Raw genomic sequence first — 16,170 nt, 5'->3', positions numbered from 1 at the left:
GACATTCATACCCGGATCTCACAGCTAGCTAGCTGCTATCCGTGTGACAGTCGGCTTTCGTCGATTCCGGAGCAAACATCGATTGTTCCGGTGCTAGCCAGCTCCGTCAATCACGCCTGAGTTCCATCATTCACTCCTGGGCTGCAGTCACCTATCCGGACCCGTTTCACTGCCTACGCGGAGCCCCACCGGGCCTTCACAACCGGACTGCCGACGTTATCTACCTGAAGGAGATCCGGCTGGCTCCTCTGTCGCGACGTTACCGTAACGCCCATCTGCGGCCCGCTAACCGTTAGCTGTCTTTCCGGCTGCTATTCTGAATAGACAATCGGACAATTTATTTATTTGAATTATTATGTTTTCTTCTCGGGCCTCTATAACTATATCTATTGTTCTTATTTTTGTTGTTGTGTGATTTTGATTAATCCCCTCTACCACACGGAACCCCACTAATCTACTGACCGAACGCAAGAGGTGGCTAACAACAGACTCCATCCTATGCTAGCTTGCTACCGGTTGGCTTGGCTAGCTGTCTAAATCGCCGTGACCCTAAACCAACCTCTCCACTCACTGGACCCTTTTGATCACTCGACTAAGCATGCCTCTCCTTAATGTCAATATGTCTTGTCCATTGCTGTTCTGGTTAGTGTTTATTGGCTTATTTCACTGTAGAGCCTCTAGTCCTGCTCACTATACCTTATCCAACCTATTAGTTCCACCACCCACACATGCAATGACATCTCCTGGTTTCAATGATGTTTCTAGAGACAATATCTCTCTCTTCATCACTCAATACCTAGGTTTACCTCCACTGTATTCACATCCTACCTTACCTTTGTCTGTACATTATACCTTGATGCTATTTTATCGCCCCCAGAAACCTCCTTTTACTCTCTGTTCCAGACGTTCTAGACGACCAATTCTTATTGCTTTTAGTCGCACCCTTATTCTACTCCTCCTATGTTCCTCTGGCGATGTAGAGGTGAATCCAGGCCCTGCAGTGCCTAGCTCCACTCCTATTCCCCAGGCGCTCTCTTTTGACGACTTCTGTAACCGTAATAGCCTTGGTTTCATGCATGTTAACATTAGAAGCCTCCTCCCTAAGTTTGTTCTATTCACTGCTTTAGCACACTCTGCCAACCCGGATGTTCTAGCTGTGTCTGAATCCTGGCTTAGGAAGACCACCAAAAATTCAGACATTTTAATTCCAAACTACAACATTTTCAGACAAGATAGAACTGCCAAAGGGGGCGGTGTTGCAATTTACTGCAAAGATAGCCTGCAGAGTTCTGTCCTACTATCCAGGTCTGTACCCAAACAATTTGAACTTCTACTTTTAAAAATCCACCTTTCTAAAAACAAGTCTCTCACCGTTGCCGCCTGCTATAGACCACCCTCTGCCCCCAGCTGTGCTCTGGACACCATATGTGAACTGATTGCCCCCCATCTATCTTCAGAGCTCGTGCTGCTAGGCGACCTAAACTGGAACATGCTTAACACCCCAGCCATCCTACAATCTAAACTTGATGCCCTCAATCTCACACAAATTATCAATGAACCTACCAGGTACCTCCCCAAAGCCTTAAACACGGGCACCCTCATAGATATCATCCTAACCAACTTCCCCTCTAAATAGACCTCTGCTGTCTTCAACCAAGATCTCAGCGATCACTGCCTCATTGCCTGCATCCGTAATGGGTCAGCGGTCAAACGACCTCCTCTCATCACTGTAAAACGCTCCCTGAAACACTTCAGCGAGCAGGCCTTTCTAATCGACCTGGCCGGGGTATCCTGGAAGGATATTGACCTCATCCCGTCAGTAGAGGATGCCTGGATATTTTTTAAAAATGCCTTCCTAACCATCTTAAATAAACATGCCCCATTCAAGAAATTTAGAACCAGGAACAGATATAGCCCTTGGTTCTCCCCAGACCTGACTGCCCTTAATCAACACAAAAACGTCCTATGGCGTTCTGCATTAGCATCGAACAGCCCCCGTGATATGCAGCTGTTCAGGGAAGCTAGAAACCATTATACACAGGCAGTTAGAAAAGCCAAGGCTAGCTTTTTCAAGCAGAAATTTGCTTCTTGCAACACTAACTCAAAAAAGTTCTGGGACACTGTAAAGTCCATGGAGAATAAGAACACCTCCTCCCAGCTGCCCACTGCACTGAAGATAGGAAACACTGTCACCACTGATAAATCCACCATAATTGAAAATTTCAATAAGCATTTTTCTACTGCTGGCCATGCTTTCCACCTGGCTACTCCTACCCCTGTCAACAGCACTGCACCCCCAACAGCAACTCGCCCAAGCCTTCCCCATTTCTCCTTCTCCCAAATCCATTCAGCTGATGTTCTGAAAGAGCTGCAAAATCTGGACCCCTACAAATCAGCCGGGCTAGACAATCTGGACCCTTTCTTTCTAAAATTATCTGCCGAAATTGTTGCCACCCCTATTACTAGCCTGTTCAACCTCTCTTTCGTGTCGTCTGAGATTCCCAAAGATTGGAAAGCAGCTGCGGTCATCCCCCTCTTCAAAGGGGGGGACACTCTTGACCCAAACTGCTACAGACCTATATCTATCCTACCATGCCTTTCTAAGGTCTTCGAAAGCCAAGTCAACAAACAGATTACCGACCATTTTGAATCTCACCATACCTTCTCTGCTATGCAATCTGGTTTCAGAGCTGGTCATGGGTGCACCTCAGCCACGCTCAAGGTCCTAAACGATATCTTAACCGCCATCGATAAGAAACATTACTGTGCAGCCGTATTCATTGATCTGGCCAAGGCTTTCGACTCTGTCAATCACCACATCCTCATCGGCAGACTCAACAGCCTTGGTTTCTCAAATGATTGCCTCGCCTGGTTCACCAACTACTTCTCTGATAGAGTTCAGTGTGTCAAATCTGAGGGTCTGTTGTCCGGACCTCTGGCAGTCTCTATGGGGGTGCCACAGGGTTCAATTCTTGGACCGACTCTCTTCTCTGTATACATCAATGAGGTCGCTCTTGCTGCTGGTGAGTCTCTGATCCACCTCTACGCAGACGACACCATTCTGTATACTTCCGGCCCTTCTTTGGACACTGTGTTAACAACCCTCCAGGCAAGCTTCAATGCCATACAACTCTCCTTCCGTGGCCTCCAACTGCTCTTAAATACAAGTAAAACTAAATGCATGCTCTTCAACCGATCACTACCTGCACCTACCCGCCTGTCCAACATCACTACTCTGGACGGCTCTGACTTAGAATACGTGGACAACTACAAATACTTAGGTGTCTGGTTAGACTGTAAACTCTCCTTCCAGACCCATATCAAACATCTCCAATCCAAAGTTAAATCTAGAATTGGCTTCCTATTTCGCAACAAAGCATCCTTCACTCATGCTGCCAAACATACCCTTGTAAAACTGACCATCCTACCAATCCTCGACTTTGGCGATGTAATTTACAAAATAGCCTCCAATACCCTACTCAACAAACTGGATGCAGTCTATCACAGTGCAATCCGTTTTGTCACCAAAGCCCCATACACTACCCACCATTGCGACCTGTACGCTCTCGTTGGCTGGCCCTCGCTTCATACTCGTCGCCAAACCCACTGGCTCCATGTCATCTACAAGACCCTGCTAGGTAAAGTCCCCCCTTATCTCAGCTCGCTGGTCACCATAGCATCTCCCACCTGTAGCACACGCTCCAGCAGGTATATCTCTCTAGTCACCCCCAAAACCAATTCTTTCTTTGGCCGCCTCTCTTTCCAGTTCTCTGCTGCCAATGACTGGAACGAACTACAAAAATCTCTGAAACTGGAAACACTTATCTCCCTCACTAGCTTTAAGCACCAACTGTCAGAGCAGCTCACAGATTACTGCACCTGTACATAGCCCACATAAATTTAGCCCTATCAACTACCTCTTTCCCAACTGTATTTAATTTATTTATTTATTTTGCTCCTTTGCACCCCATTATTTTTATTTCTACTTTGCACATTCTTCCATTGCAAAACTACCATTCCAGTGTTTTACTTGCTATATTGTATTTACCTTGCCACCAAGGCCTTTTTTTGCCTTTACCTCCCTTCTCACCTCATTTGCTCACATTGTATATAGACTTGTTTATACTTTATTATTGACTGTATGTTTGTTTTACTCCATGTGTAACTCTGTGTTGTTGTATCTGTCGAACTGCTTTGCTTTATCTTGGCCAGGTCGCAATTGTAAATGAGAACTTGTTCTCAACTTGCCTACCTGGTTAAATAAAGGTAAAATAAATAAATAAATAAAAATAACTGTCTACTTACACTCAGTGCACAAAACATTAGGAACACCTTCCTAATATTGAGTTACACCCCCTTTAATCCTCAGAACAGCCTCAATTCATCGGGGCATGGAATCTACAAAGTGTCGAAAGCGTTCCACAGGGATACTGGCCCATGTTGACTCCAATGCTTTCCACAGCTGTGCCAAGTTGGCTGGATGTCCATTGGGTGGTGGACCATTCTTGATACAAATGGGAAATTGTTGAGCGTGAAAAACACAGCACCGTTGCAGTTCTTGACACACTCAAACTGGTGCACCTGGCACCATACCCTGTTCAATGGCACCTCAATTCTTTGTCTTGCCGATTCACCCTCTGAATGGCACACATACACAATCCATGTCTCAAGGCTTAAAAATCCTTATTTAACCTGCCTTCTCCCTTTAATTTACAATGATTGAAGTGGATTTTGCTGGTGAGTCTCTGATCCACCTCTACGCAGACGACACCATTCTGTATACTTCTGGCCCTTCTTTGGACACTGTGTTAACAACCCTCCAGGCAAGCTTCAATGCCATACAACTCTCCTTCCGTGGCCTCCAATTGCTCTTAAATACAAGTAAAACTAAATGCATGCTCTTCAACCGATCGCTACCTGCACCTACCCGCCTGTCCAACATCACTACTCTGGACGGCTCTGACTTAGAATACGTGGACAACTACAAATACTTAGGTGTCTGGTTAGACTGTAAACTCTCCTTCCAGACCCATATCAAACATCTCCAATCCAAATTTAAATCTAGAATTGGCTTCCTATTTCGCAACAAAGCATCCTTCACTCATGCTGCCAAACATACCCTTGTAAAACTGACCATCCTACCAATCCTCGACTTTGGCGATGTCATTTACAAAATAGCCTCCAATACCATACTCAACAAATTGGATGCAGTCTATCACAGTGCAATCCGTTTTGTCACCAAAGCCCCATATACTACCCACCATTGCGACCTGTACGCTCTCGTTGGCTGGCCCTCGCTTCATACTCGTCGCCAAACCCACTGGCTCCATGTCATCTACAAGACCCTGCTAGGTAAAGTCCCCCCTTATCTCAGCTCGCTGGTCACCATTGCATCTCCCACCTGTAGCACACGCTCCAGCAGGTATATCTCTCTAGTCACCCCCAAAACCAATTCTTTCTTTGGCCGCCTCTCCTTCCAGTTCTCTGCTGCCAATGACTGGAACGAACTACAAAAATCTCTGAAACTGGAAACACTTATCTCCCTCACTAGCTTTAAGCACCAACTGTCAGAGCAGCTCACAGATTACTGCACCTGTACATAGCCCACCTATAATTTAGCCCAAACAACTACCTCTTTCCCTACTGTATTTGATTTATTTATTTATTTTGCTCCTTTGCACCCCATTATTTGTATTTCTACTTTGCACATTCTCCCATTGCAAATCTACCATTCCAGTGTTTTACTTGCTATATTGTATTTACTTTGCCACCAAGGCCTTTTTGCCTTTACCTCCCTTATCTCACCTCATTTGCTCACATCGTATATAGACTTGTTTATACTGTATTATTGACTGTATGTTTGTTTTACTCCATGTGTAACTCTGTGTCGTTGTATGTGTCGAACTGCTTTGCTTTATCTTGGCCAGGTCGCAATTGTAAATGAGAACTTGTTCTCAACTTGCCTACCTGGTTAAATAAAGGTGAAATAAAATAAATAAATAAAAAATAACAGGTGACATCAATAAGGGATCATAGCTTTCACCTGGATTCACCTGGTCAGTCTGTGTCATGGAGTGTTTTGTACACTCAGTGTATATGTACAGTGCCTTCAGCAAGTATTATTCCTAATTTTGTTGTGTTACAGCCTGAATTCAAAATGTAATAAACAAAAAAAATGTCACCCATCAACATAAAATACCCCATAATGACAAATGAAAACCTGTTTTTTTTTTTTTTTGCAAACACCCCTAAGTCAATACTTTGTAAAAGCACCTTGTGTTTTAGGTTATTGTCCTGACTGGGTGTATTGATACACCAGCTAAAGTGTAATTAATACCTTCACCATGCTCAAAGGGATATTCAATGTCTTTGTGGTCGAATCTGTGTTTGGAATTCACTACACGACTGAGGGACTTAACAGATAATTGTATGCAGTTGAAGTCGGAAGTTTACATACTGTCACGACTTCCGCCGAAGTCGGTCCCTCTCCTTGTTCGGGCGGCGTTCGGCGGTCGACATCGCCGGCCTTCTTGCCATCGCAGATCCACCTTTCATTTTCCATTTGTTTTGTCTCGTCTTCCCATACACCTGGTTCGAATTCCATAATTACATGTTGTGTATTTAACCCTCTGTTAACCCCCATGTCCTTGTCCGGAATTGTTTATTGTAAGTGTATGTGCACGTTATGTCTGGCGTGCGAAGGGGTTTGTCCCATTGTATATATTGTTTTTGTTCAAGGTGATTTTTATTATTAAACTGTGCCGTTGGAACACAGTCTTTGCTCTCCTGCGCCTGACTTCTCTGCCGCCAGTACGCACTCTTTACATAATTCCGGACCCAAACTTATGGAGTCAGCAGGAGCAGGAACCCCGGGTATAGGGGTGGAGGAGCGTCCGGGAACACGCAGCAATGCTCCACCTTCTTGGCACTGCCATGGACCGCGGTGTCCAGACAATGGACCACTGGGAGAGACAGGGAGTTCACCCAGCGCCTCCACCAGCACAACTGCGGTCTCCACTACACGCCCCTCCTTCTCCTGGACCCAGTGGGATTAGTCTCTCCCTTCCCCAGGAATATGATGGGAAGGCTGCGAACTGCCAGGGGATCCTATTACAGCTGGAATTATACCTGACAACCGTCCACCCGGCTCCTTCGGTCCGTGAGAGGGTGTCCGCCCTCGTTTCGTGCCTCACCGGGAAAGCCCTGCAGATCGGGGTCTGTTGGTTCGAACCCCCCGCACCCCCTCTCCGATACCCATGGAGCTGGGAGGGGCGGTGCGCTGGGAGACCGGAGGGGGTTCCAGCTCGTGCACCATCTGTGGCCGCAGAGGGCACACTGCCGGTTGGTGCCGGGTTGGTTCCTCTGGGTATCGAGGCAACAGGCAGGTCGCTCTGGAGCCACCCCAGGTGAGCCAGCACCATTCTCACCCAGAGCCCTCTGTTGCACATATGTTTGTGTATGTCACTTTCCCTGAGTTTTCCCTGCATTCCCAGCATAAGGCACTTGTCGATTTAGGCGTGGCTGGGAATTTTATAGATAAATCGTTCGCCCATAGTTTAGGGATCCCTATTGTTCCCGTGGCTGTGCCCTTGCCCGTTCACGCCTTAGATAGTCGACCATTAGGGTCTGGCCCCGTTTTGTGTTCACTCTTTCCTACAGACCAGGCTCCCAGAACGTGAAGGCAGACGCATTGTCCCGGTTGTATGACACAGAAGAGCGGCCCATGGATGCCACTCCCATACTCCCTCCTTCCTGGTCGCGCCGGTAGTTTGGGAGCTGGACATGGATATTGAGCAAGCGTTACGTGCAGAGCCCTCTCCCATCCAGCGTCCCGCTGGGCCTCTGTACATCCCGTCTGCTGTTCGTGACCATTTGATCAATTGGGCCCATACGTCACCCTCCTCTGGTCATCCTGGGATCGGTCGGACAGCGCGCTGTTTGAGCGGCAGGTACTGGTGGCCTACCTTGGCTAAGGACGTGAGGGTTTATGTTTCCTCCTGCTTGGTGTGCGCCCAGTGTAAGGCACCTAGGCACCTGCCCAGAGGGACGCTACACCCCTTACCCGTTCCACAACGGCCTTGGTCGCACCTGTCGGTGGATTTTCTTACAGATCTTCCCCACTCACAGGGTAACACTGGGCGTTTTCCAAGCTGTTTAAAGGCACAGGATTTTTTGTCCAAGTTAACTTAATAAAATCCTGTTTTACTTCAATTGTCATATTATTTTTGACAACAAACTAAGCTCTAAAAACAAAGAAAATAATCAATGTTATTTTTTTTGATTGCAGGTTTAGAGATAGAGGTTTTCCCTCAACACTGGGAGTTGTGTAAGCTGAACACCCAACTTTACAGTTAAAGTCCAGGCATACACACTGAATCCCGAAGCCTTCTGATAACAGCTTTGTTCTAGTGTACTTGCCTACATTTTGTTCTTATTTGAGTGTGTGGAAACTGTGTCATATCATATAGGCCCTAACACAATTTCAATTTTTAGGGAGTCTTTTTGGGGGGTGTTCAGTTCTTTTTTGAGAGTTATTTTTCCATGATTGTCTTGTTAAATATGAAGACAAATACAAATGCCTCTGGCTCACGCCACTCTCAGGGCGGTCACAAATAAAGTATGGTGTAGCTCACTACCGTACACGCTTCACCAAGCCCCACCGGCTGCCAGGAAATGCCTGGAAGTGTCCACTCTCAAAGGAGATGCTCTCAAACTTCTGTTGCTTCATCGAGAGAAGACAAGTCCCTGCCATTAATAATCCGACAACCATCAGCATCCATATATTATTCCACTGCTTTCACCAAACACACAGAAGAAAAAAAGGAAGGTAAAGTCGGCTAGGGAGAAGAAGGGATTCTTGGATGTCTTACAGACACAGTTTGATACTCACTAGTCTGGAAAAGTAATTAAAACAACTCTGCCTCAACAAAAATGTTGCATTGGAAAAAATACCATGAGAGGCACTATAGGGACATAATATGTCATATCCTCCCTAAAAAACAAATGGGTTGAAGGAGGGAATGCATTTTTAAGTAGATTTAAGTAAAAACTAACTCAGCCACTCAGGAAAATTCACTGTCTTCTTGGTAAGCAACTCCCGTGTAGATTTGGCCTTGTGTTTAAGGTTATTGTTCTGCTGAAAGGTGACTTCATCTCCCAATGTCTGGTGGAAAGCAGATTGAACCAGGTTTTCAGCTAGGATTTTTCCTGTGCTTAGCTCCATTCTGTTTATTTTTTTATTTTGAACGATTACAAGCATACCCATAACATGATGCAGCCACCACCATGCTTGAAAATATGGAGAGTGGTACTCAGTAATGCGTTGTGAATTGCTTTGCCAAATATTTTGCAGTATTACTTTAGTGCCTGGTTGCAAACAGGATGCATGTTTTAGATTTTTTAAAATTCTGTACAGGCTTTCTTATTCCCACTCTGTCATATAGGTTAGTATTGTGGATAACTACAATGTTGTTGATCCATCCTCAGTTTTCTCCTATCACAGCCATTAAACTCTGTAACTGTTTTAAAATCACCATTGTTCTCATGGTGAAATCCCTGAGCGGTTTCCTTCCTCTCCAGCAACTGAGTTAGGAAGGACGCCTGTATCTTTGTATTATCTGATTCTCATCATTTGAAGTTTCACGATCTGAGATTGGTGGAGTTCACGGTTTGGTTGAATTGACATGGAATGACCCCCATGTTTTATACCTGAGACTCGTCAGGTCATCAGACCAAAAAAAACCTGACTCTGTATAACCAGCCTCTGATCTTTCTACAAACATCTAAACTGTGTAACCAGCCTCTCATCTTTCTATAACATCTCTACATTTGTTGTTAGATGTACTCTAAATAACAAACAATCATGAATTCATAAGTAAACGAACACCATTGGGATGAAGATACAAGACAAAACATCAATCGAGACAGTTGATCAAGTCATCTGGCACAAAGATTTGGCTGAAGAACATGCTCGGTTATATTACAGATATATATCACTGAGTGAAGAGAGGGAAAAACGTATTCGCTTTGACCTCCAAAACCAGGGCAAGATTTATACCTGGAGAAAGAAGCATTCAAACCACATAGTTTAAGGTCTGGGTTTCTTATTACCAAACCACCAGGGTGCTATTCACCGTCTTTGCTCAACAGCCATCTAAAATAAGCTTCATGACTGGACTGAGTTGCAGGCCTCTTAGGTTGTGATGGTTCCCAGGGCCTTGTACTTTCTCTGTAACTAACATTTGAGTTACAGAGCTCGAGTTGAGTGTGCTTGACCCTCTCACCTACCTGACTAATTAAAATTGGTGGAAGCAATCCATCACATTTTAGTACATTGTCCTAACCAGCTAAATGTTGAACGGCAAGTGGACGTTTTCATGTCTTTCACTAAAAACTCTTTTATACAAATGAAATCTCTTACTGAGTCTGGTCCACACATGGCAAGAAGCTATGTTGAGCCAACTCTTTAAAATACTAAATTGAACAGTCATCTTCAAGGAATTGTACTCACCAGGCCACCAAAATAGCTACTACATGCATTCATATATTTTATCTGTACACCAAAACCCGATAACTGTTGAAGTTCTTTGTAGAACAAGAAAGTGCTTGACTTAAAAGTTAAGTTATAGGCCTATACCCAAGGGTTCAATGTTCTATTCGTGCTCTAGCTTTAAAGATAAATGTTTGAAGGTTAAACGTATCATTGGTTCAGTGGTCTACTCTAGTGGTCTACTGAAGTGGTCTACTGAAGTGGTTTATTCAGTTCAATGTACAATCGACTGTGCTGTTTTACTGTTTAGTGACCCTGAAGCCAATTGAACAGAACTCTGTCTCTCAACACAACTGTGCTAGTGGACAGCCATGGATTAGAAGTTCCACTGACTGTTGTCTTGGTTGGGAGGGATGAATTGTTGTAACGGATATACTCATCAGTTCTGGAGCAAGGCATTTAAACTCCCACACAAACTGCTCCAGGGACACTGTAGTGTGGCAGGCTCCTGCTCCAACCTGTATGCATATGTGTGTCTTTTTCGTAAGCGTTGGGATAAAGTGGAAGTTACATTTTCATTGGACCTTGTGTACAAGGTTAAACTGATCTTGATCTCTTGATCTAGTCAGTGTTCTAGTGGACTGTTTAGTGGCCTAGCAATGACAACACTGGACAAACATGGAAGAAGTTCCAAGTTCCAGTGACTAATCTTCAGAAGAATGAATTCTTGTGACATCGGTAGTGTACTATTTCAAAATGATGTTCCAGTGTTCTGTTTTACTGTTCAGTGGCCTGTTAAGAAGGTTAACATAACTCCCCAGCTCAACACGATGACTTCATGTAAGAAGTTCCACTGACTGTTGTCTTGGTTGGGAGGGATGAATTGTTTAGACAGTTCTGGCGCTGCTTTGGCACCAGTCATAGAGAGGATCAACCCTTACAGAAAAACCACATGATTTCACGTTGAAAATCACATCATTTCACATGAAATGTAACATGTTAAATCATGTGTTTTAGGAACACTTTACACATTATCAAGTTTTTACATATTCCAGCCATTATTACACCGTGAAGCAGCCTCCACTGGTGAGAACAGGTACAGTTCACACGTGTACGTAGGTACACTTCACACGTGATCACATGTTATCACATTTTGCTTTACATGTTCTCACCAGTGGAGACTGCTGAGGGGAGAACAGCTCATAATAATGGCTGGAACGGAGAGAATGGAATGGCATCAAACACATGGAAACCATGGAAACCATGTGTTTGATAGCATTCCGCCCATTCTGTTCCAGTCATTACCACCAGCCCGTCCCCCCCAATTAAGATGCCACCAACCTCCTGTGGTTGTCACCTGTTATCACATTAACCTCACATAAGATCATGTGATCACATAAAAACATGTGTTTTTGGAACACTTCACATGTATTCACGTGAAATTCATGTGTTTTTTCCGTAAGGGAACACTAAACACAAAGCAGCTGCTCAATAAAAGACCAGAGATTAGATTTACTCAGAAGTCCAGAGGAAAGACAGACACGATTGGAAGAAAAAAAACTGTGAAGAAAGAGGGAAGAGAGAGCAAATAAAATGTGACAATGAACGTGGATTTGTGACCTCTACACATCGTTCAGGAATGAGCCCCTTTCGCTTTGTCATGTGGTACAAATCTGAGGTGAGTGTGTGAATTCTGGCCTTTGAAGATCCAATTCCATGACAGTCTTTGTCTCTCACATTCCCCGTCATGAATTGGAAAGCACTGGATTGGGGTAAGCACTGGCTTTGGGTTTCCACCATTTGTAAATCCATGACGGGGAGAAGGGTGGAGAATTGGGACGCAGACAATGTTTTGTACAGCAAGAAGAGGGAAGACCTATTCTGTAGCAGGTTTAAAAGGTGTCCGTCATGGAAATAACAGAATAGTATGGCATGTGTATGTGCCATGTACTGTGCCATGTTTACCATGTATTGTACAACTACATGCACCTAAACCACCAGCAGTGTGTTTTGTTGTTTCATAGGCAGGCAACTAAGGCTACACCCCAACTGGCAGACCGTGGTTTTAACTTGTTTCCTGAGCAAAAAATAAAACTGTATTATTATTATTATACATTTCTTCAGACATAAAATGCTGAAAAAAAACCCACCAGGAACTCAGCTCCAAGGGATTTTAATTTAGGAAATCTGTTCCCATGTATTCCCACGCATAATAGAGAGACGTGATCATATACAAATGTAATCAAGGTTTGAAATGATTATGTTTTAATCAAATATTATATCTGTAGTCAATAACTTATTGTAGTCAATTTGTAGTCAACAAATTATTAGTAATTATGTTCTGGCCCCCCGACCATCCGCTCAAGACAAAATATGCACTACAGTGCATCAACCTTTTCACCTGAGCTCTATATTTACAGTAGTTGAGTGTGCCCCTGTCCATAATCTTAAGCATTCTGCAGTTTGGCCTTTAGCCCAGATGGCGCACAAGGCTTGTCGATAAAGTAAAGTCGGAGCTTTAGAAGTTACCCATAACAGCGTTATAACTCAATTTGAGCCTATAACTCAAATCGGATGCCAGCGTATAAATTATACACCCAGAACAGAAAGCATTCTTCTGCAAATCCATCTCTATCAGGAGATAAAAGGAAAAGAAGGCATTGTACTGCAGTAAATCTGGACTGCTCTGTCTAGATGCCCTCTCACTCACACATGCATGCACGCACAAACATGCGCAAACAAATTAACGACAAACACACATACACTGGAATGAACTGCCTGGAAATCACATGCAAGCACACAGACATGCAGGGCCGGTTCCAGGCATAAACAACATAAGCGACCGCCTACAGCCCCACGGCTGCTAGGGGGCCCCCACCCATTCTTTGACAATAATGAAGAATTGGGGAACTCTGGATCAGCAGTTTTTCTCTTTTTATGTCAGTCACTGACAGAGACTCAAATAGCCCATGTCAGTGTTCATTTTGGTAGCTATTTTAGTTTTAGTCTTAAAATAACTTTTAGTCTTAGTAAAATGTTTGTAATTTTATCCATAGTTAGTTTGAATTATTTTCAGTCGACTAAAACTGGACTATTTTAGTCTCGTCTTTGGCTCAGTTGGTAGAGCATGGTGCCAGAGTTGTGGGTTCAATTCCCGCAGGGGACCAGTATTAAAATGTATGCACTCACTAACTGTAAATCGCTCTGGATTAGAGAGCCTGCTAAATGACTCAAATCTCACAGCCATAACTGTCAAGGGAGTGAATGACAGGGGAGATTTTGAGGCTTACAAAAATGCCAGAAGTACCACTGTACTCCTAATATTCAACAAATAGCAACAACAAAATGCAACTGCAACTCGCATTTGTGGACTACAATGGAAGTGTGTCAACACAGACTAATGAATAACAGCACACATGGGAAAATAGAGCTTCTGTCGTGATCAAAGAAAACATTGCCTACATGAAAGTAAGAGAGTAAACATTGTTTCTAGTTGAGGTTAGATACAAGTCAAGTCACAACTGCCAATGAGAGGATTACCTGAAATATTATGCATGTATGCTGGCGTATGATTGGACAAAACAGATGAAAAGGAGCTTTGTGTCAAATTAAATGGTGATTAGTCTCACATGGAATTCTTGTCTCGTCCCATTTTCATCAACTAAAATGAAAAGTAATTTGTAATAGTTTGTGTTTTTTTCTAGCTATCGTCATAGTTTAATTCAGGAATAAGTCATTGATGAGCACTTTTCCTCATAGTTATTGTTGATGAAATGAACACTGCCATTCCATGTCGGCTAAATGTTCTTAGATTGGTAAATGAGTCTAGTCAGCTGTCTATACTTGTAGTAATCATGGTTGAATTACCAACCGGGCACGCAGGGATTTTGTTAGTCACTCTCACCCAGATGTCATAATAACATGGTATAAGTCATGGCAAAATGTGTAGAATTGCAGGAAAGTAACTGTAAAACTACAGATGTTTCTTTTTGCTCCATGACAAAATGAGTCAAATTGCAGCAAACTTGCTTTAAAACTGCAACATTTTCTCTAAGTCCCGTGGCAAAATGTGGAGAACTGCAGGAAATTGACTCTACAATTATATTTTTTCTCTCTGCCGTCAAGAGGGGGGCCACTAAAATGTTTTGCCCATGAGGTCTGGAGGCCCATAACAACATTTAGCTTTGGGACCCCAAAAGGTTAGAGCCGGCCCTGCACACATGCATGCACACACATTCATTGATTTGCCAGTGATGCGCTTGCCATTACAAGCATTCCTCTTGCTTCCTATTCTCTGTGGGACTGTCTTGGAAAAAGCATGAGTCATGTCATTCCATTGTCAGATTAACATCAAACAACTCTAGGTGAATGTACTAAAGACATAAAACTGGTCATTGGCCGTATTTAAAGTGATTCTCTGGTACTTTTGTGTACTTTTTAGCCAGTAGTGAAAGTAGTGCTCATGAGCTGGAAATTGCGTACTACGTCACCTATGTGCAGATATTTGCACCACGTCATTGCTCTCTCTCGCTCTGCTGATGTGTGTGCATCTTGTTAGTTGTCACTCAAATGGTGAGGGGCTGAAGATCATTGGCTAGAACTCAAATTGCTAGGGGGTTGGCCCACACGGGAGGAAATGTAGGGAAAGCTTCCAGAAAAACAGTTGCTTTCAAACTAGGGATTTTGTGGCTAATTGAGGATGATTATGCATGTATGAACTACACATTGACACATCCAGCCCAAAGCGGGAGGTTTCAAAGGTTCCGGAGCATGTCTTTAATGTTGTGTAAAATGGTAGTGCTTCCTATTCTCTATGGGACACGGGAACATTGTTTACATAAAATAAATGACTATGTATCATGTGTCACTGTGACATAAAACAAATGCACCTACTGTACACTGTAATATAAAATACAGAATTGAACTTGCCACCTTGCTCCCTTTAAGTTACTGTCAAATCCATGGCAACCCTGTGCATGATTTACTACAGCTATTACAACGTAGGGTGATGGCCTGTGACACCATACAGTACAGACTCCAGTTAAAGGTATTTAAGACGTATTACAGGGCTTTATGCAGACCAGGGCTGGTGGCCCTTGACATCACATCGTAGATGCTTTCCATGACATTTCCTGAAGTGTCATGTGTCACTTTAACATTAAACAACTCTAGGTGAAGATATTTCAGACTTATTACAGGTATTGAAGGTATTTTAGATGGTGTCAAAAATGATTAGTGCAGGGGAGAGGACGAAGCCTGTGAAATCCAGTAACATGAACCTCTGACTCTCCACCTGTATTTCAACCCCTACCTTTTAACTTCCATACCAGGTCACGTGTTTCCATAGAAAGGAGGATGATGAGACAGAAGAGGAGGAGGAATAGAGGGAGAGAAAGGAAGAGGAGGAGGAGAGGGAGGACAAGTAGGAAGGAACCACCACTCACACAGTTGTCTTCAGAGCCAGAAGCAATGAATCGTCCACAGGGTGAAAAGGCTGCGGTGCAGGGATGACAGCGATTCAAGTGGTTCTCATACCGCCGCACACACCTATGGAGAGAAAACAGAGAGGGAGATTTACAGAATGCCAATGAAAACTACTATTGCTGCTCTATTTGAAAGGGCAAATCAGTAGTGACATTTCATGATTCTGCTTAGATTTATTTAGGTGTGTTGTATTTCAG

At 43.7% G+C, this 16,170-nt stretch overlaps 1 protein-coding gene across 2 annotated transcripts in view; it reads right to left on the bottom strand.

The window, feature by feature from the left end:
* Window positions 1–16,170, bottom strand: part of wdr27 (WD repeat domain 27) — a 155,315-nt gene that overhangs the window by 58,021 nt on the left and 81,124 nt on the right. For both annotated transcript variants that reach the window (XM_036956188.1, XM_036956187.1), the window contains exon 23: window positions 15,934–16,036. In XM_036956188.1, the coding sequence (XP_036812083.1) occupies window positions 15,934–16,036 (103 nt within the window). The remainder of the gene's footprint in view (window positions 1–15,933; window positions 16,037–16,170) is intronic.

This window comes from Oncorhynchus mykiss, chromosome 20 (assembly GCF_013265735.2).
Source record: "Oncorhynchus mykiss isolate Arlee chromosome 20, USDA_OmykA_1.1, whole genome shotgun sequence".
Classification (NCBI taxonomy): domain Eukaryota; kingdom Metazoa; phylum Chordata; class Actinopteri; order Salmoniformes; family Salmonidae; genus Oncorhynchus; species Oncorhynchus mykiss.
Note: the sequence above shows the minus strand (reverse complement) of the source record. Positions and strands in the feature narration are given on the sequence as shown.